The sequence below is a fragment of the Cervus elaphus genome, chromosome 6 (genome assembly GCF_910594005.1).
Source record: "Cervus elaphus chromosome 6, mCerEla1.1, whole genome shotgun sequence".
Classification (NCBI taxonomy): domain Eukaryota; kingdom Metazoa; phylum Chordata; class Mammalia; order Artiodactyla; family Cervidae; genus Cervus; species Cervus elaphus.
The window spans coordinates 47,248,864-47,269,851 of NC_057820.1; the positions used below are offsets into that span (position 1 = coordinate 47,248,864).

The window sequence follows — 20,988 nt, forward strand, 5'->3', positions numbered from 1 at the left end:
CTGATGTTAAAATACAGATGCCCCTGGAGATTCTGATTCAGTGTGTATGGAGTGACGTCCAAGAATCTCTCTTTGATAAGTTTGCCAAGTGATTTTCATCATCAAACAAATTTGGGACGTATTAGTCAACATTTTTACTGAAGTAACTAAAGATGTAAGTATAATCACTACTCAGACTTATTGGAAGTTAAGTATAATTTAAGAATCATCATTTTTAATAACCAAAATATTCAAAACTTTAGAAAATAATTATTTAAAAATTTTTACAAAATGCATGCTTTATATGAATCAGCATGCAAATTCATCTTTATAAGGAATGCAATTTAGTGTGTTCTAATTTTGAATAATATCCGTTTTTCTCTTTCATTGATTCATAATTACATTAAAGTTTAGGTGCCTGTTTATAAGAAATGTAAATGGATTTGCATTAGAGAGATTAACTTGGAAAACAAGACCCTGAAAAAGAAAGCAGAAGAGAACAAGAGAGAGAAAACAGAAGTGAAGGTCAAGGTATAACACGTAAGGGATTAAAGGAGAAACATGGAATGCTGGAAAAGCAACATCAACATAAACACTGAGTTCAAGGGAATCTTATTTTATGATACAATTGATAGAAGGGTGAAGAAAACAAGAGGAAAAGCTAAGCAAAAGTATAAAGATATAAAAATATAGACATAAATAAGAGATTTCCATTCTGAGCCTTTTATTCCATAGTAAATTTTTTTTTTTTTTTATTAGTTGGAGGCTAATTACTTCACAACATTGCAGTGGGTTTTGTCATACATTGATATGAATCAGCCATAGAGTTACACGTATTCCCCATCCCGATCCCCCCTCCCACCTCCCTCTCCACCCGATTCCTCTGGGTCTTCCCAGTGCACCAGGCCCGAGCACTTGTCTCATGCATCCCACCTGGGCTGGTGATCTGTTTCACCATAGATAGTATACATGCTGTTCTTTTGAAACATCCCACCCTCGCCTTCTCCCACAGAGTTCAAAAGTCTGTTCTGTACTTCTGTGTCTCTTTTTCTGTTTTGCATATAGGGTTATCATTACCATCTTTCTAAATTCCATATATATGTATTAGTATGCTGTAATGTTCTTTATCTTTCTGGCTTACTTCACTCTGTATAATGGGCTCCAGTTTCATCCATCTCATTAGGACTGATTCAAATGAATTCTTTTTAACGGCTGAGTAATATTCCATGGTGTATATGTACCACAGCTTCCTTATCCATTCATCTGCTGATGGGCATCTAGGTTGCTTCCATGTCCTGGCTATTATAAACAGTGCTGCGATGAACATTGGGGTGCACGTGTCTCTTTCAGATCTGGTTTCCTCAGTGTGTATGCCCAGAAGTGGGATTGCTGGGTCATATGGCAGTTCTATTTCCAGTTTTTAAAGAAATCTCCACACTGTTTTCCATAGCGGCTGTACTAGTTTGCATTCCCACCAACAGTGTAAGAAGGTTCCCTTTTCTCCACACCCTCTCCAGCATTTATTGCTTGCAGACTTTTGGATAGCAGCCATCCTGACTGGTGTGTAATGGTACCTCATTGTGGTTTTGATTTTCATTTCTCTAATAATGAGTGATGTGGAGCATCTTTTCATGTGTTTGTTAGCCATCTGTATGTCTTCTTTGGAGAAATGTCTATTTAGTTCTTTGGCCCATTTTTTGATTGGGTCGCTTATTTTTCTGGAATTGAGCTGCAGGAGTTGCTTGTATATGTTTGAGATTAATCCTTTGTCTGTTTCTTCATTTGCTATTATTTTCTCCCAATCTGAGGGCTGTCTTTTCACCTTACTGATAGTTTCCTTTGTAGTGCAAAAGCTTTTAAGTTTCATTAGGTCCCATTCATTTAGGTTTCATTGTTTAGTTTTGCTTTTATTTCCACTATTCTGGGAGGTGGGTCATAGAGGATCCTGCTGTGATTTATGTCAGAGAGTGTTTTGCCTATGTTCTCCTCTAGGAGTTTTATAGTTTCTGGTCTTACATTTAGATCTTTAATCCATTTTGAGTTTATTTTTGTGTATGGTGTTAGAAAGTGTTCTAGTTTCATTCTTTTACAAGTGGTTGACCAGTTTTCCCAGCACCACTTATTTCATAGTAAATTTATTGGGTGAAAAGTCTGTTTATCTGTGACAGAGTCAGAATTCTTCCCTCCCTTGTAAAAGCTGATAAAAATCTAACTCCCAATGGTCATGGCATCTGTAATTCTAGAAAACAATAGGTCTTAGGAAGCATTTCCTGAAATAGGTCTTCCAGAACAGCACCTTTTCAAGAACTCCATGAAGAAAAAGGCTTCCAAAAAAAAAAGAAAAGAAAAAGGCTTCCATGGAAAAATGAATTTGGAGAATCTACACGACATTCTCCTTGAAGTTCCCCACAAACAGTAGAAGATTCAAGGCTCTGAAGAATCCCAAAGAGACAATTTGTGTGAAGACCAGGGAACACATTGCAGGGTTGTGTTCCCTGGTCCAAGAAGACGAAGCAGCCCCAGCACTCCAACCCCAGAAGTCAATTGCAGAAGGGTCAATTTCATCCAGTGGCACTCAAGATCTTCTGACAATTACTATCTTTTCCAAAATATACTTCACATCACCTTGCAAGACATTATTTTGGTTGTTTCACTAAAATTATGGCTTAAACTATACTGAAATGAGGCTATAACATACCCATTTATCATATTTTTTGTTGCTCACCTAATAGGAGATGGAGTTAGCTGCCTGGCTAACTTACTAATTGCCAGCGATATTGTGGAAAGTATGATGTTCATTCTGGCAACCTTAGGAGAAAAATTTTGAGCATGAAATTACCCAATCACATTGCATTTGAAAGAAGAAAATTCATTCCAGCTTCATTTTCAAGGCCCATATTCACTCACTGCGTTAAGGCTTCACCGCTTTGGTATTTAAATGGCATATATTGAATGTCACTTATTCATATGGCCCCTGGACTCACATTTCAATGACCTAATGCAGTTTGGAATACTAGTTTCTTAGAATCTCCATAACATATTACCCTTAATTGTAGGTATGATATTATTTAAAGTCACACTACTAAGAAGTCTTTCATTTGACCCAAAATTTATAGAATGCTGTTGGCAGCAATCTGCCTCATGAAGGATTCTCAGGGTGCCTAAAAGTGAATTATAATGGTCTGCAACTTGCCTCATTTTTTAGGAATATAGTAGGTGGAACACAAGTAGGGTAGCAAGAAGTGTTACACAGATCTCTAAGCCCCTCTCCCCACACTCATTTTATTGTTCATGATGATCTTAGGATTATAGTTTCAGTGGATACTTGTTAAAAGAATGGCTAAAAGGATGAGTGGATGACATAGCTGAGTTACATTCTCTCATGACGTTCACCATACTTCCATTGTCTTGCATACCTTTCTTACATATAGATATTTGTCCTCAAATTAATTCAATTGATATGTGGCACTCTTAAATTTGCTCTACTGACTGTATTTTCTTCTTTCTTCCATCACACATGCTCTCTATGACAGGAAAAACAAAGGAATGCCACTGAACATGACATTAAGCTCAGAAGAGCCAGTACCTTGTCTATCGGTGTATCCCTAGCGGTGTATACTGTATCTATCACCCAGGAGAAGCTCATTGAACTTGCAAGTATATGAATGAATGAACAAACAAACAAAGCAATAAGCAAAAGAAATGATGCATAGAGGAACAAAAGAAAACATGATGGACTATTATTTTGAAATAAAAAGCCTTGAAGGAAGACTGCATGATGTACTCGATGAACAGTTTCCTTACCTTTTTTACGCTGTGTGGATCACAACAAACTGTGCAAAATTCTTAAAGAGATGGGAATACCAGACCACTCAACCTGCCTCCTGAGAAATCTGTATGCAGGTCAAGAAGCAACACTTAGAACTGGACATGAAACGACAGACTGGTTCCAAATCGGGAAAGGAGTACATGAAGGCTGTATATTGTCACCCTGCTTATTTAACTTATATGCAGAGTGCATCATGAGAAATGCTGGGCTGGATGAAGCACAAGCTGGAATCAAGATTGCTGGGAGAAATATCAATAACCTCAGATATGCAGATGACAGAAAGTGAAGAGGAACTAAAGAGCCTCTCAATGAAAGTGAAAGAGGAGAGTGAAAAAGTTGGCTTAAAACTCAACTTTCAGAAAACTAAGATCATGGCATCCAGTCTCATCACTTCATGGCAAATAAATGTGGAAACAATGGAAGTAGTGACAGACTTTATTTTGGGGAGCTCCAAAATCACTGCAGATGGTGACTGCAGCCATGAAATTAAAAGACCACTGCTCCTTGGAAGAAAAGCTATGACCAACCTACACAGCATATTAAAAAGCAGAGCAAAGGTCCATCTAGTCAAAGCTATGGTTTTTCCAGTAGTCACGTATGGATGTGAGAGTTGGACTATAAAGAAAGCTGAGTGCCGAAGAACTGATACTTTTGAACTGTGGTGTTGGAGAACTCTTGAGAATCCCTTGGACTGCAAGGAGATCCAACCAGTCCATCCTAAAGGAAATTAGTCCTGAATATCCATTGGAAGGACTGATGCTGAAGCTGAAACTCCAATACTTTGGCCACCTGATGCAAGGAACTGACTCATCTGAAAAGACCCTGATGCTGGGAGGGATTGAGGGCAGGAGGAGAAGGGGACGACAGAGGATGAGATGGTTGGATGGCATCACCGACTCAATGGACATGGGTTTGAGTAAGCTCCAAGAGTTGGTGAAGCCTGGAGTGCTGCTGTTCATGGGGTCGCAAAGAGACAGACACGACTGAGAGACTGAACTGAACCGATCTGACACCTGGATTTCTTGTGGGAAGCAACTGAAATCATGTGCATGAAAACTCTATAAAAACAGTACAGAACTACTCAGAGAGTGTGTCTCAAATATGAAGACAATAAATTGTGAATAAACTGAAGCTGGCAATTATGCTACAGCAGGGAACTGCAGCATCACAGAGTCAACCCCAGAGCAGAGGCGCTGTTGATATTTTTTTTACGGAATTTGCAGCCATGGTTCAGGCCTCACAGAAGAGAGGTAGATGAAGGGAATCTGCAAGGAAAGCATATCATTGCAAAGAACTTAGAGGTACAGAAGAATTTTTTTCTTGATTTTATTATTAGAGGTTAAACTGATAATACAATAACATTTACCCAGGTTACAATAAAAGTTTATCATTTTTCAAAGTCACCAAGGTTAAGGTGCATGCCTTGATGAAATGAGTATAGGTCAGCCGCCTTCTGTTTTTGGACCCTTTCCACAAATTATTCTAGACTAACTGCCAGGCCCTGTGCAGTTACAGTTCAAATCAAAGACTTGGGAAATGGCAAGTGGCCTGACAGGATACAGAGCAAATAAACTGAGTACATACAACGTTTTTCCCAACCAGGTGCATTCCCACATTTCAGTCCTAAAAGAAATTCTGATATGTAGACATTCTCATTACTTAGTGAGATTTTAGAAAAGACCTTTTAGCCCATAACACAAAGTAATTGATTTATGGTTTTAATATACACCAGCTTTTCCAGGCATGCATTTACTATGCAAATCAAGGCACTGCTATAAGTTATTATTCAAAACTTCACCAAGAGTTGTTCACCATTTCAGAAAACCCCTGGCATCCGTGTTTCTGACATCACCAATACAATGCACACTGATCTACATTTGTAGGTGGTAATTCTACATACAGGGGCAAGTGTCTGATGACTTCACTGCGTCTTCTAGGATCATTATACCCAAGGCTTTTTGTTGAAATACATTCTGTTTTATTAAAAATTTCCTTTTATTTCTGTTTATATTACAGTTTGAGTACTGTATCCACGGTTTAAAAGCATATATGCCTATAATCACACTAATTTTGAACTTCATTTCAGAATAGCCAGGATACATGTTATGAAAGGAGGCGCTGAGCCTGGGAGGGTTGACATAACTACCGATCCCATCCACCTGCCTCGCTCTTCGGTGAAAGTGAGGCTCAGAGAGGTGCAGTAACTGGCTTCAGGCCGCCAAGCAAGCTGAGGACCAACTCAAAACTGGATCTGCCTGGACACTGAGCTCTTCTCTCAGCACTCGGCCCTGCCTCAAAACGGTGACTACACAGACACAGAGGGAGAACAGTGAAGCTTGCACTTCAGAATACGTTGGTGGCTCAGACTGTAAAGAATCTGCCTGCAACGTGGGAGACCCAGGTTTGATCCCTGGGTCGGGAAGATCCCCTGGAGGAGGGCATGGCAACCCACTCCAGTGTTCTTGCCTGGAGAATCCATGGACAGAGAAGTCTGGCAGGCTGCAGTCTATGGGGTGGAGGCTAGAGAGGTCTCTCCCTCGCCTGTGTCCCAGCACGAAAGACAGATGCTTTAGAGAAGTTTTTCTTTTTGTTATCTGTGGGGGTTTTCATTTTGTTTTTATTTATTTTCACCCAAATAGCCCCAGCTGCTGGTTCTGGAGCTGAACTTACGCAAACTGAGCTGCGACCAATCCAGAGCTTCTCTCTAAAAGGCACATGGCAAAAGTGGTCATTTGCGAAACTTGCGTTTAAAGATGGCATTAAAATGGACCAAAAAAAAAAAGCAAAAACAACATTACTTATTATTCCATCAAGAGCTTGAACTTTTTCAACAGTACTTCACAGTGGAGAAATCAAGGGACAGACATTCTGTTTAAAATCTACAAATGGTTCCCTTAGCTTTTAGCCTTGAGTTTCAGAGTCTCAGTCAGATGGAGTTCTTTTTTCCTTTTTAAGATTTAAAAAAAATTTTTCTTCTTTAGTACATTTTTCTAAATTGAATTTTTCACAAAGCAAAAATCAAAAACAATAGTGCTATTTTATTTTTTAATTGTTTAGCATAGCTAAATGTCATTTATTAATCAGCTATTCAGTGAGAACTCTTCTGCATTCCAGGCGTGTCCCTTTCTTTTTTTTTTTTTTTTTCATGGAAACGCATTTCATTTTAAATACAGCAGTGTGTGCAAGTCAATCCCAAACTCCTAATCTATCCCTCCCCCTCCCCAGCCTTCTCCCAGTGTAACCATAAATTTGTTCTGTAAGTCTGGTGAGTCTGTTTCTGTTTTGTAAATAAGTTCATCTGTATCATTTTTTTAGGTTTCATGTGTAAGCAATATCATACAATATTTATCTTTCTCTGTCTGACTTACTTCACTTAGCATGGTAATCTCCAGGCCCATCCATGTTGCTACAGATGGCATTAGTTCATTCTTTTAATGGTTGAGTAGTATTCCAATATATGTACCAATCTTCTTTATCCATTCATCTGTTGATGTATACTAAGGTTGCTTCCATGTCTTGGCTGTTGTAAATAGTGCTGCTATGAACATTGGGATGCATGTATCCTTTCGAATTCACGTTTTTCTCTGGATATATGCCTAAGATTGCATTGCTGGGTTGTATCGGTAGCTCTATTTTTACTTTCTTAAGGAACCTCCATACTGTTCTCCATAGTGACTGCACCAGTTTACACTCCCACCATCGGTGTCAGATGGAGTTCTTAGGAGATCTGAGTTTATAACCAACTAAGTAGAATAGGTAAAAAATGTCAGGATGTAGCTTTTATATTTAACATGTACATTAAAAGTTCATTCAGAAACATTCCCAGGAGATAAACACAAGGTAACTAACATATAGTCTCCAGGTTAACTTCTACCCAAATCACCACTCCACATTTATGAAGCAAGAGAACTCTCTCAAGTAAGTAGCTTCAACCAACAGTGCTCAACTAAACCAAACCAGGCACTCCAAAGTAGGAAAAGAGAAGCCAACCAATGAACTATATTTTCCTAAATCATCATCATGTACATGTAGCCTGAAGTCCCTGTTATGCTATAAGTTCCCCAACTTGAGACTGGGGCTGTCTTCCAAGTCCCCAAAGAAAATAAAAACAGCCCAGATTGTTTTCCAGCTAAATCTAAAACCAGCAATTATAATATTTATGATCAGTCTGCAAATTGAAATGACTTTTCTTGTCTTTTGGACATAGCACAGTAAAAGTTTTCCACTTTAGCTGTTATAAAAGAGCCTCGTGTTTCAGGTTGAGAATCCTGAACCTGTATAATGGACTTTGCTTCAAATGAATATGATCCTAAACACCTAGGCAATAGTTTTTATCAAATTAAGGGAATCTGTATCTATAAAAATAAAATAAAATGCAATATATCTGCAGTTACAAATGCGCTAAGCCAAAACATTTAACTCTCTGTGTGAAGTGATACACAGAATTGCCTTGTCACATTAGCTTAGGTGAGGTCTGAGGCAACACAGCAGGAAGGTGGAAGCGCTGGGTAAGCTGGCCATTGTAGGTGTCCTGGGCAGAGGAACACAGCTGGTGGTTTTAAAACCCTAGGGAGAAAACAAAGGGCTCATTATTATAGTTGATTTATTAGACTTTCTTTTGAGAAGACCTTAACAAAACACGGTGGTTTCAAAACACGGTTTTAGCTTTCAAACTTGGTGGTTAATCCAAGTTTGAAAGCAAACGCCCAGAGATAAATCCACGAACCTATGGACACCTTATTTTTGACAAAGGAGGCAAGGATATACAATGGAAAAAAGACAACCTCTTTAACAAGTGGTGCTGGGAAAACTGGTCAACCACTTGTAAAAGAATGAAACTAGAACACTTTCTAACACCATACACAAAAATAAACTCAAAATGGATTAAAGATCTAAATGTAAGACCAGAAACTATAAAACTCCTAAAGGAGAACATAGGCAAAACACTCTCCGACATAAATCACAGCAGGATCCTCTATGACCCACCTCCCAGAATAGTGGAAATAAAAGCAAAAATAAACAAATGGGACCTAATGAAACTTAAAAGCTTTTGCACAACAAAGAAAACTATAAGCAAGGTGAAAAGACAGCCCTCAGATTGGGAGAAAATAATAGCAAACGAAGCAACAAAGGATTAATCTCAAAAATATACAAGCAACTCCTGCAGCTCAATTCCAGAAAAATAAATGACCCAATCAAAAAATGGGCCAGAGAACTAAATAGACATTTCTCCAAAGAAGACATACAGATGGCTAACAAACACATGAAAAGATGCTCAACATCACTCATTATTAGAGAAATGCAAATCAAAACCACAATGAGGTACCATTACACACCAGTCAGGATGGCTGCTGTCCAAAAGTCTACAAGCAATAAATGCTGGAGAGGGTGTGGAGAAAAGGGAACCCTCTTACACTGTTGGTGGGAATGCAAACTAGTACAGCCGCTGTGGAGAACAGTGTGGAGATTTCTTAAAAAACTGGAAATAGAACTGCCATATGACCCAGCAATCCCACTTCTGGGCATACACACTGAGGAAACCAGATCTGAAAGAGACACGTGCACCCCAATGTTCATCACAGCACTGTTTATAATAGCCAGGACATGGAAGCAACCTAGATGCCCATCAGCAGATGAATGGATAAGGAAGCTGTGGTACATATACACCATGGAATATTACTCAGCCGTTAAAAAGAATTCATTTGAATCAGTCCTAATGAGATGGATGAAACTGGAGCCCATTATACAGAGTGAAGTAAGCCAGAAAGATAAAGAACATTACAGCATACTAATACATATATATGGAATTTAGAAAGATGGTAATGATAACCCTATATGCAAAACAGAAAAAGAGACACAGAAGTACAGAACAGACTTTTGAACTCTGTGGGAGAAGGCGAGGGTGGGATGTTTCAAAAGAACAGCATGTATACTATCTATGGTGAAACAGATCACCAGCCCAGGTGGGATGCATGAGACAAGTGCTCGGGCCTGGTGCACTGGGAAGACCCAGAGGAATCGGGTGGAGAGGGAGGTGGGAGGGGGGATCGGGATGGGGAATACGTGTAACTCTATGGCTGATTCATATCAATGTATGACAAAACCCACTGCAATGTTGTGAAGTAATTAGCCTCCAACTAATAAAAAATTTAAAAAATTTTTTTAAATAAATAAAAGAAATCAATCTAATTTTCTAGCTGTAGTATAAATGAGAAATAAAACAAAGCAGTTTATAATAAAATAAAAAAAAAAAGCAAACGTGTTAGTCGCTCAGTCGTGTCCAACTCTTTGTGACCCTATGGACGCTATGGACTGTAGCCTGCCATTCTCCAGGAAGCAAAACATTCATATTGCTGCTCCATGCTAAGTACTAAGAGAAGCATTAAAAAACAGAAATCTTGCTCCACCTAGACAATCCCACTTACTTGGCAATCCACATCTTATCGGAGAAGGGCTCCGGCTTCGAGATATCTGGAAAATATAAAAGTGTAATGCAAATTACCAAGTAGATGAAGCTCAAACAATGAATCCTTTGGATGTTTTTTCCCCTAAATCCAGCTAAACAATTGTTCTGAAGCAGTTTACAGCTACGGCGGCTTTGCCCTGAAGTTTTTGCCCTATGATTCCTATTATACTTCCCAAAGTGCATATATACTCAATTTAGCTTAAATTATTCAGTGGCCTGGGTTTTGTTGGCTTTTGTGTTGGTGGTTGTTAACAGTTGCTAAACATTTTTTGAGATTGGATGCTCACTGGCCATACTGAATTCCATGACTTCCAGAAGATATTATTATAATTATGAAGATTAATTAAGACCAAAATTATCAAATACTCTCTGGAACATTCTTTATATGAATTATCTCATGTGCCCAAAATGCTGCCTATTAAAGGGAGTCCCTGGGAAGCCAGAAAAGACCCACATGTCAAATCTCATCTTTGCTTTCACTGAGCAAAAACCACCTATCCCGGTTACCTATAAGCCTGACATGGCTCAGAAATAATTGACTGAAGGCATCATTCTTACTCTGAGCCTTCACTTTAAATAGACATTAGCAAAGATGGAGGCTTTTCTGCCTATGAAGTCTCGAACAAGTCAACCAGATTAACCAAAAATATTTGCACCAGTCTTCTTAAGAGATGATGGTGGATAGGGACAGAATTTTGGCAATAGTTTCACCTTTGAGAATGCATTTTATTCTTATCATGAGTTTTAAGTTTGTTTCAGTTCAGTCCAATTTAGTCGTTCAGTTGTGTCCGACTCTTTGTGACCCCATGAACTGCAGCACACCAGGCCTCCCTGTCCATCACCAACTCCTAGAGTCTACCCAAACCCATGTGCATTTTGTTGGTGATGCCATCCAACCATCTCATTCTCTGCTGTCCCCTTCTCCTCCTGCCCTCAATCTTTCCCAGCATCAGGGTCTTTTCAAATGAGTCAGTTCTTCACATCAGATGGCCAAAGTATTGGAGTTTCAGCTTCAACATCAGACCCCCCAAGAACACCCAGGACTAATCTCCTTTAGGATGGACTGGTCGGATCTCCCTGCAGTCCAAGGGACTCTCAAGAGTCTTCTCCAACACCACAGTTCAAAAGCATCAATTCTTGGGTGCTCAGCTTTCTTTATAGTCCAACTCTCACATCCATACATGACCACTGGAAAAACCATAGCCTTGACTAGACGGACCTTTGTTGGCAAAGTAATGTCTCTGCTTTTTAATATGCTATCTAGGTTTGGTCATAACTGTCCTTCCAAGGAGTAAGCGTCTTTTAATTTCATGGCTGCAATCACCCTCTGCGGTGATTTTGGAGCCCCCAAAATAAAGTCTGTCACTGTTTCCACTGTTTCCCCATCTATTTGCCATGATGTGATGGGACCGCATGCCATGATCTTAGTTTTTTGAGTGTTGAGTTTTAAGCTAACTTTTTCACTCTCCTCTTTCACTTTCATCAAGAGGTTCTTGAGTTCTTCTTCACTTTCTGCCATAAGGGTGGTGTCATCTGCACAGCTGAGGTTATTGTTATTTCTCCCGGCAATCTTGATTCCAGCTTGTGCTTCCTCCAGCCCAGTGTTTCTCATGAGGTACTCTGCATATAAGTTAAATAAGCAGGGTGACAATATACAGCCTTGACATACTTTTCCTACTTGGAACCACTCTGTTGTTCCATGTCCAGTGCTAACTGTTGCTTCCTGACCTGCCTACAGGTTTCTCAAGAGGCAGGTCAGGTGGTCTGGTATTCCCATCTCTTTCACAATTTTCCAGTTTATTGTGATCCACACAGTTTTTCTGAAACTCTCTTGCTTTTTCGATGATCCAGCAGATGTTGGCAATTTGATCTCTGGTTCCTCCGCCTTTTCTAAAACCAGCTTGAACATCTGGAAGTTCACGGTTCACATATTGCTGAAGCCTGGCTTGGAGAATTTTGAGCATTACTTTACTAGCGTGTGAGATGAGTGCAATTGTGCAGTAGTTTGAGCATTCTTTGGCATTACCTTTCTTTGGGATTGGAATGAAAACTGACCTTTTCCAGTCCCTGTGGCCACTGCTGCGACTTCCAAATTTACTGGCATATTGAGTGCAACACTTTCACAGCATCATGTTTTAGAATTTGAACTAGCTCAACTGGAATTCCATCGCCTACACTAGCTTTGTTCGTAGTGATGCTTCCTAAGGCCTACCTGACTTCACATTCCAGGATGTCTGGCCCTAGGTGAGTGAGTGATCACACCTTCATGATTATCTGGGTCATGAAGACCTTTTTTGTACAGTTCTTCTGTGTATTCTTGCCACCTCTTCTTAATATCTTCTGCTTCTGTTAGGTCCATACCATTTCTGTCCTTTATTGAGCCCATCTTTGCATGAAATGTTCCCTTGGTATCTCTAATTTTCTTGAAGAGATCTCTAGTCTTTCCCATTCTATTGTTTTCCTCTATTTCTTTGCACTGATCACTGAGGAAGGCTTTCTTATCTCTCCTTGCTATTCTTTGGAACTCTGCATTCAGATGGGAATATCTTTCCTTTTCTCCTTTGCTTTTCGTTTCTCTTCTTTTCACAGCTATTTGTAAGGCCTCCTCCGACAGTCATTTTGCTCTTTGGCATTTCTTTTTCTTGGGGATGGTCTTGATCCCCGTCTCCTGTACAATGTCACGAACCTCTGTCCAGAGTTTGTTTACCCAGGGAGAAAAGAAAGAGGAGGGGCTCAAACATGTATAGGTACTTATCACAGAGGGACGCTGCCCATTGATAAATCTCCAGTGAGTGTCCAGAGTTAAAACGTGTCATGGCTAAGGACAAGTGGCTAATACTGCTCTTGCTTCTGATATAACACTCTCTTAGGATGAGGAGAATTTTTATTCTCCCAGTATAAAACTCGTAAGATGTCTCTTTATTAGCCCATTAATGCACAATCCTTTTGCTTTTACCTATGGTGAATACTTCTTTGGCAATAAGGATAATTAAGTTATATTAAAATCTGCAAGAGCAAAAGAACCATGTCTGACACACGCCTTTGCATTCTCAGGCCATTTTGTTCCTATGGTTAGTCTTCCCCAACCCATAAAAACTCTGTAAGATCACATACCACCTCCCCCATGAACCAAATCCAGAGGGAATGACTGCCTCCTCTGATGGCTTTAGTACATGGTGCCTCTTTTATGGACTCGATCATATACCACATTCAGTTTCTTTGTTTAAATCATACTGATCCTCCCATACTGATCTTCCTGTATTGAAACCCATTCAGGAAAGAGAACATGTTTAATCATTTGTGTGTTGCCCCTCTCCCCTAGTCTAGCATCAACGCAGTACAGGAGAAGCGTTTGACGGGAACTTTATTAAACATAATGTTTTGCTGAGAGGGGTTTAGAAGTGTAGGGCTAGAGTTGCATCACTAGAGATAATTTCAGAGAAATGGAGCCTTGACAAATGCAATCCTCCTTCTTCACCATTCTCCCCAAAACTAGGTTGAACAAATATTTCAGGAATTTTTATTTGAAGGAAAAGCAAATTGTTAGCCTATCTGGTATCCACATGTCTTGGTCCAGACATGTATTCAAAAGGCATTAACTAAATATTATGATTGAATGAATGAATAGTGGTGATTCATAATAATGTCAGGTTTTAGGGGTGTTATTGCCACAGTCCTCAGAGGTGTTTTTGTTTTTGTTTTTGTTTTTCTTTGACAGACTGATTAGTAATCCTAAGAACAAATATACAGAGACTAATCTTAATTCTTCCTACTTTGAAATTCGGAGGAAAATCAATACCTGAAATGCCCTTTATACAGTACTGAAATACAGATCATTTGAGCAACTTCTCCAAGTTCATACAAGAACTTCTAGAGGAACCAGGGACTGCTGTGTGCAGAGATCAGTTGACTAAGATGTCCCATTCTCTGTTCAGAAAACTAATTGATAGCTAATAACCTATTTTCATTTAAAGATAATAATAAAGCAATGAAATAACTAATAAAGAAAAAAAAACTACCTCTATTTCCTTCTTTCTAGAATGATAAATTCCTTAGCCCAAGGTCAGATAGAAATCAATCTAAGCTGACTTCAGCAGGTTCTCTTTCTACCTCCAGACTTACCATCACCTCTGTGGATGAAAAAATACATAAGATGATTTTGTGTAAAAACAATGAGACAGATACGTACCATGCCTAAACCAATACGGGTACGAGGGCAGATGGGGCTTAAACTCCTGCTTCGACATCGACTTACAGGTCGCACTGAATTCCACTGAAAAAAAAAAGAAAGAGAAAAATAGTCAATGGTTTGCAAGAGCCCATGTGGCTTAAAACAATACTTATATCCCATAGAATGAACAAGAAATTTTCTGACATGCTTACACTTGCCTGTTACTGGTCATCAGCATGAGGGACACTAATTTCTTATAGCTGCCCAATACTTGACAATAATTCTAGGATATTTCTCAATGAAATCTCCTTACAATGAACTTTGGGATATTCAAATTCTTGGGGCTAATGGAACTGTTGCAGGAAGGGAGACCCCTTTCAGGGCCTGAAACCGGGCTCTTGTCTAACACTCGGAAATGAATTGTCCGAGGAGACACATGTGCTGACAAAGCAAGAGATTTTATTGGGAAGGGCACCCGGGTGGAGAGCAGGAGGGTGAGGAAACCCAGGAGAACTGCTCTCCCAGTTGGGTTTTATGGTGATGGGATTAGTTTCCAGGTTGTCCTTAGCCGATCATTCTGACTCAGAGTCCTTCCTGGTGGTGCATGCCTTGTTCAGCCAAGATGGATGCCAGAGAGAAGGATTCCGGGAGGTGGTCAGACAGGTGGTGTCTCCTTTTGACCTTTCCCAAACTCTTCCATTTGGTGGTGGCTTATTAGTTCCATGTTCCTTACCAGGACCTCCTGTCATAAAACAACTCATGCAAATGGTTACTGTGGTGCCTGGCCAGGGTGGGTGGTTTCAATCAGTGTGCTTCCCCTAACAACTCTCCCCTGAGAGACTTCATACTCAAGATACTTCTTGGGAATTGGGGCGGAGGTCTCTTTCTTCTGTAACTTTTTTCTGCTATGCATGGGCTTAGGCCTGCCTAGCAGAGCAGAAGTCTCTCTCTACCTGATCTAAGTCAAGGTACTTTTTGCCTAAAACCAGCATTTGCCCTTGTAATAACAGCAGTTTAGTTTGAAACTGTTGGCTCCTCTCAGAGATGAAATAGACAGGGGCCAAACAGAAGACCTGAGAGGATGGTCATCACTGGTCTCCAGAAACAGGAGGCAACATTTGGGGTGAGGGCTGCAGGGTTTGTGGCAATTTTTTTTTTTTTTTGACTGGTTGGTGGTGAGGCAACAGAGCTATGCTCCAGGAATCTTGTGTTTACTCTGAAGTTACCATCCTCCACCTGGGTCAGGGCTCCAGTTCACACCTTAAAATGATGCTCAAACAGAGGAGAAACTACACCACACCAGGATGAGAAGATGATGACATCAGAGGTAGACAGTTTGCCCAAGATGCTGGACCTGATTTGTATGATCATTTATAAAGTTTTCTTGACTTCTTAGACCTTTGCATATAAATCAAATGCTTTTCTATCATAGGCCTGATCCTATGCTAGTTTTAGAAATCAATCCAATTGTTGCGTTTGTGGCCAATTACCTGTGTCTAGTTCTGGGTTGCCTTGGTAAATTTCTCTACTACAAGGCTCTAACTGGTTGGCCCTGAGAAAATTTACTTTAAAAAAAAATTATAGTCATATTCAGGTCACTGTGATATTACTAGATGGGATCCCCTCACTGGGCCAATTAATAATGCCTCCTCTGACTCTGGCCATAAATTTGAGCTTTCTTCTATTACTCAAGCTCAATCAGAGCAACAAGCAAAGTTTCAGCAAAGGAGGAAAAAAATCTCCCACAATTATGGGATTGATTTATATAGATTACCAGGCTATGGTAATTTAGGTTTAAAGTCTCCTCTACATTAGAAACAACTAAATCATACTAAGGATAATCAGTCTAGTAACACTAGAAAACTGGGCTATGTGTCTTATAGACAGTGCAATATATAATTTCCCTGGAAGATAAAGATTCATACAGAGTAGACTAAGTCAGACGACCTGGGATATACTGGGCTACATCTAATGGAAGCTCTTAACTTAAGTCTTACTTGTGACTTTACTAATACTGCTGGCTATGTTATTTGTATTTCACCTATTTTACAACATTTCTGTTTCTTACACTGCCAAATGTGTGACTGAGGCCTCTGATAGAATAATATATAGTTCCCTATGAGATCGATGATGGTAACAGTGTAACTCTAGCTATGCAAAGAGGCAACAACAGGGAATGTTTTCCTGGACCAAGAGGCTAGTAAGACAGGTGGTCCAGAGAATTCTGGATACTGTTTTATGGCCTAGTCCAGTAACAGCACATTGAGTAGCCTGTCAACAAAATCTTTGCCAAACCTGAGAATGGACATTCTCAGCACCATGAGATAAAATGGTCATTAAGTGTCCCCCTCAGAATCATGGTCAAGTTTATGAACAAAAAGTGGCTCTGCCAACTGAAAACTGACACTTGCCACCTACATCTACAAAGATTAAATCATGGCCACTGCAACTGCAGACCTTCAACTCCCCTGAAAGGAGTTCAGGGTGAAAATCAGGAATGAGGCACTCTGTGCTCTGGGAAAAACTGGCATAACAGGCCTTCAGATAGTTAGATCTTTTCAGAAGAAGATTTTATGAGTCCCAATTCTTGCATCTTCTCATACCTAGAGAAACACTGATGTCATTAATGGTGAAATCTGCTTTGGATATTAAGAAAAATTATACAATTAAAAGTCAAAATAGAGTAGCTATGGTTCAGACATCCTGAGAAATAACCAGGTGATGCTATGGGTGTAATTTCAGATTAGACCTTGTATTGCTAAACACTTGAATTTTCTGAGTTGTGTCAGGCTTGGATGCCACCATTCTCAAAACAATGCTGGAAGCTAGTAACTGCAACCTTACTTTTTATGAAACTAGGCAACTGGCCACCTGGCTACAAGTCTCCCTGAAGTGCCAGGTCCAGACTGGGTTTCAGGCCTATTCTTCTAAAAAGAAATGAGATTTATTTTGTCTATTAAAAGTCCAGTTATCACTCCTCCAACTACTTCTAATTGGGTCTGTTACACCAAAATGGCAGACCAAGGGATTGAGATTTTAATCATAAAAGACTCAGATTTAGAACTTGGAACTCAAGAATACTTCCAATTCAGTGTCTATTCTCCAAGCTGAGGCAGTCCTATGCCCCATTTTGACAGAAAGTTATCACAATCATAGTTGCCCAGTTACCTAAATTAAAACTGAGCAGAACTCTGTGGGGCTCTGGAGTACAGATCCGTTCTGTATTCTCCATTTCTTGTCTGTAGGATATAGGCTTCATTCAGCCTCCTTGACCTTTCCTGAGTTCCAAAGGGTGGATTCAAACAATTGCTAATCAGGGAAGGGGGAGGGGATACAGAAACAGGGGAGAAACAATCAAAGGTTGGTACAGCCTCCAGACAGGGTCCTAGTTCCTACTCAAAGAAATATGCATAACAATGTCTGAGTTCTTCTACAGAACTGGAGCCCTGACCCAGGTGGAGGATGGTAACTTCAGAGTAAACACAAGATTCCTGGAGCATAGCTCTGTTGCCTCACCACCAACCAATCAAAAAAAAAAAAAAAAAAATTTGCCACAAACCCGGCAGCCCTCACCCCAAATGTTGCCTCCTGTTTCTGGAGACCAGTGATGACCATCCTCTCAGGTCTTCTGTTTGGCCCCTGTCTGTTTCATCTCTGAGAGGAGCCAACAGTTTCAAGCTAAACTGCTGTTATTACAAGGGCAAATGCTGGTTTTAGGCAAAAAGTACCTTGACTTAGATCAGGTAGAGAGAGACTTCTGCTCTGCTAGGCAGGCCTAAGCCCATGCACAGCAGGAAGAAGTTACAGAAGAAAGAGACCTCCGCCCCAATTCCCAAGAAGTATCGTGAGTATGAAGTCTCTCAGGGGAGAGTTGTTAGGGGAAGCACACTGATTGAAACCACCCACCCTGGCCAGGCACCACAGTAACCATTTGCATGAGTTGTTTTATGACAGGAGGTCCTGGTAAGGAGCATGGAACTAATAAGCCATCACCAAATGGAAGTTTGGGAAAGGTCAAAAGGAGACACCGCCTGTCCGACCACCTCCCGGAATCCTTCTCTCTGGCATCCATCTTGGCTGAACAAGGCATGCACCACCAGGAAGGACTCTGAGTCAGAATGATCGGCTAAGGACAACCTGGAAACTAATCCCATCACCATAAAACCCAACTGGGAGAGCAGTTCTCCTGGGTTCCCTCACCCTCCTGCTCTCCACCCGGGTGCCCTTCCCAATAAAATCTCTTGCTTTGTCAGCACATGTGTCTCCTCGGACAATTCATTTCCGAGTGTTAGACAAGAGCCCAGTGTCAGGCCCTGAAAGGGGTCTCCCTTCCTGCAACAGAACTTTGTTTTGATGCAGAAGCTGTTAGAAATTACGTTGAAGTTTTCAACTGTTGGAGAATGTAAGCTCCATATGGGCAGGAATTTGTGGCCATTTTGTTCATTGCTGGATCCCAAGCACCTAAACAGAGTGCTAGGGTTGTAAATAACTACCAAATAAAATGAATTAATGAATGAGTGCATGAGTGAATCACCACTGTGGACTTTCTACTCTCTAACTAAATCAAGGCTCAAAAAAGAAAACTATTTCCTATTATGAGATTTTACTAATCAAAGTCTTCTTATCAGATCCTTTCATCCAACCCTTTCCTTTTCTGCTTTTGATTTTAGGGTATTTTCTTTAAGTTTGGGAGTTTCAACTTGGGTAAATACTGATGGTGCACTTAAGGAGAGAGACAAAGGAAGTTAAAAGGCAATTGCTATTTGATGTAGAACATAGAAATAGTGGCTATTTCCTCTCCTCCCCTTACAAACTATACTGCAGACAGTCTACATTAAGAGTTTCTTAACAGAGGGTGATTGTTTTAAGGGCAAGAAGCACATTTTATGAGCTCACTTCATGTGAGCATGTGTGCTTCTCAAGTCAACATAACCAATTTCTACAGCCTCAGCTTTCATTGCACAGATTTCACTGAGATACTATTTGCTCTAGTGAGATGTTTAAGCTGCAAAAATCCTTTTCTTAAGTTCTTTTAAAATATACTACTCTGCTTCTCACACTCTGCATGTGAAAAGCTGCCATGAAACACTTCCTGTCTTCTCCAAGTCAAAGAGGGCAGGAACTGAGACCACCCAGATGGTGGCTTTGCTCTGGACCCAGGAGCCTCTCTCCAGAATTCACTCACCTCCTTCTAGGAAGGACAGGGTAAAACTCCATCATGGGAAATGTGCAGAATATCCAAGCATTCACAGCAACCAGTTCCAACACCCAATCCCCACCTTAACACACACATGTTCACACACTTGCATACCTAAGATTCCACTTTGAAGGCTGTCCAATTATTTGACATGTTCAAAGCATTCTACAGCTCATGTATATAGGAAACTGATTGACTACTCTCTCCCCACCTCCTCTGCCCTCTTTTTCTCCATCCCTCCCCTCCTTACACATCATACCAAGGAGAGAAAAACAGGACACATTCCAAACAGGACATATTTCCAAACAGAGAACTGTCAATAAATATTTGACCAACTGTGTTCTGAAAGTTAATCAATCACTTTTAAATGCTTAGAAATATAAAAAGCCTCCAACAAAGTGAGCTCAAAGGCTTTGCCCTTATAATAGCATAGTATAATAGCATAGTTTTTATAAGATGAAAAAGGCAAATAGGACCAGTTCTATCTTATAAAGAGGCTTCCCAGGTGGCTCAGTGGTATAGATTGGTCCGCCAAGGCAGGAGATGTGGGTTCAATCCCTGGGTCGGGAAGATCCCCTGGAGGAAGAAATGGCAACCACTCCAGTATTCTTGCCTGGGATATCCCAGAGGAGCCTGGTGGGCTACAGTCCACGGGGTGGTAAAGAGTCAGACACGACTTAGCAACTAAACCACCTCCATTTTACAAATAAAGCAATAGACAAAGAAATGACTGCCAGGAAATTCTGAAGACTCATGAATCAAAGAAAAGAATCCGTTCTTTCACAACCAGTCCCATTCCTCTCCTTTGTATGAAATCTTATCAAACAACCCTTGTGAACTTCTTTTACACAATCTTTGGGTTTATAAATGTTCTCGAACTTGTGAATCAAACACTTGGGATGAACTGTCACTACACAAGGCCACCGTACAAAAGCCCCTCTCTTGGTGACAGCTTCTCCCTTCATGATGACACAGTCATTCTCCATGAGAGCAGGCCACACGTGATAGAAGACCAAGGGAGCCGTGAAATCGGAGTCATAGCTTCGACGGTACCTATTATGAACACATAAAAGAACAAGCAAGAGAGGTTAAGCAGTTATGTAGCCTAACTGGGAGGGAAGGGTCATCAGTGTAAAATTTTCATCTTTTATTCTGTTCAAACCTCGACAAATATGGATCCTGATTCTATTATTAAAGAGATAGTTGTGGGCTCCTAGAATAGGAACCAGTTATAACAAGGACCCAACATGAGCTCACTAAGAATAAGTCATGTCATAGAGAACAGCCAAGAGGGAGGAGGTTAGGGGAGGGGTGGAGTGGGAGGTTGCTGTTAGCAGATGCAAACT

At 40.3% G+C, this 20,988-nt stretch overlaps 1 protein-coding gene across 1 annotated transcript in view; it reads right to left on the bottom strand.

The window, feature by feature from the left end:
- Positions 1-7,301: 7,301 nt before the first annotated feature.
- SPATA18 (spermatogenesis associated 18) overlaps positions 7,302-20,988 on the bottom strand; it is a 50,184-nt gene continuing 36,497 nt past the window's right edge. Inside the window, exons 10-13 of the mRNA XM_043906789.1 lie at positions 20,572-20,695; positions 14,464-14,547; positions 10,234-10,279; positions 7,302-8,374 (exon numbers count right to left, since the gene is read on the bottom strand). Of these exons, the coding sequence (XP_043762724.1) occupies positions 8,367-8,374; positions 10,234-10,279; positions 14,464-14,547; positions 20,572-20,695 (262 nt within the window). The 3' untranslated portion in view covers positions 7,302-8,366. The remainder of the gene's footprint in view (positions 8,375-10,233; positions 10,280-14,463; positions 14,548-20,571; positions 20,696-20,988) is intronic.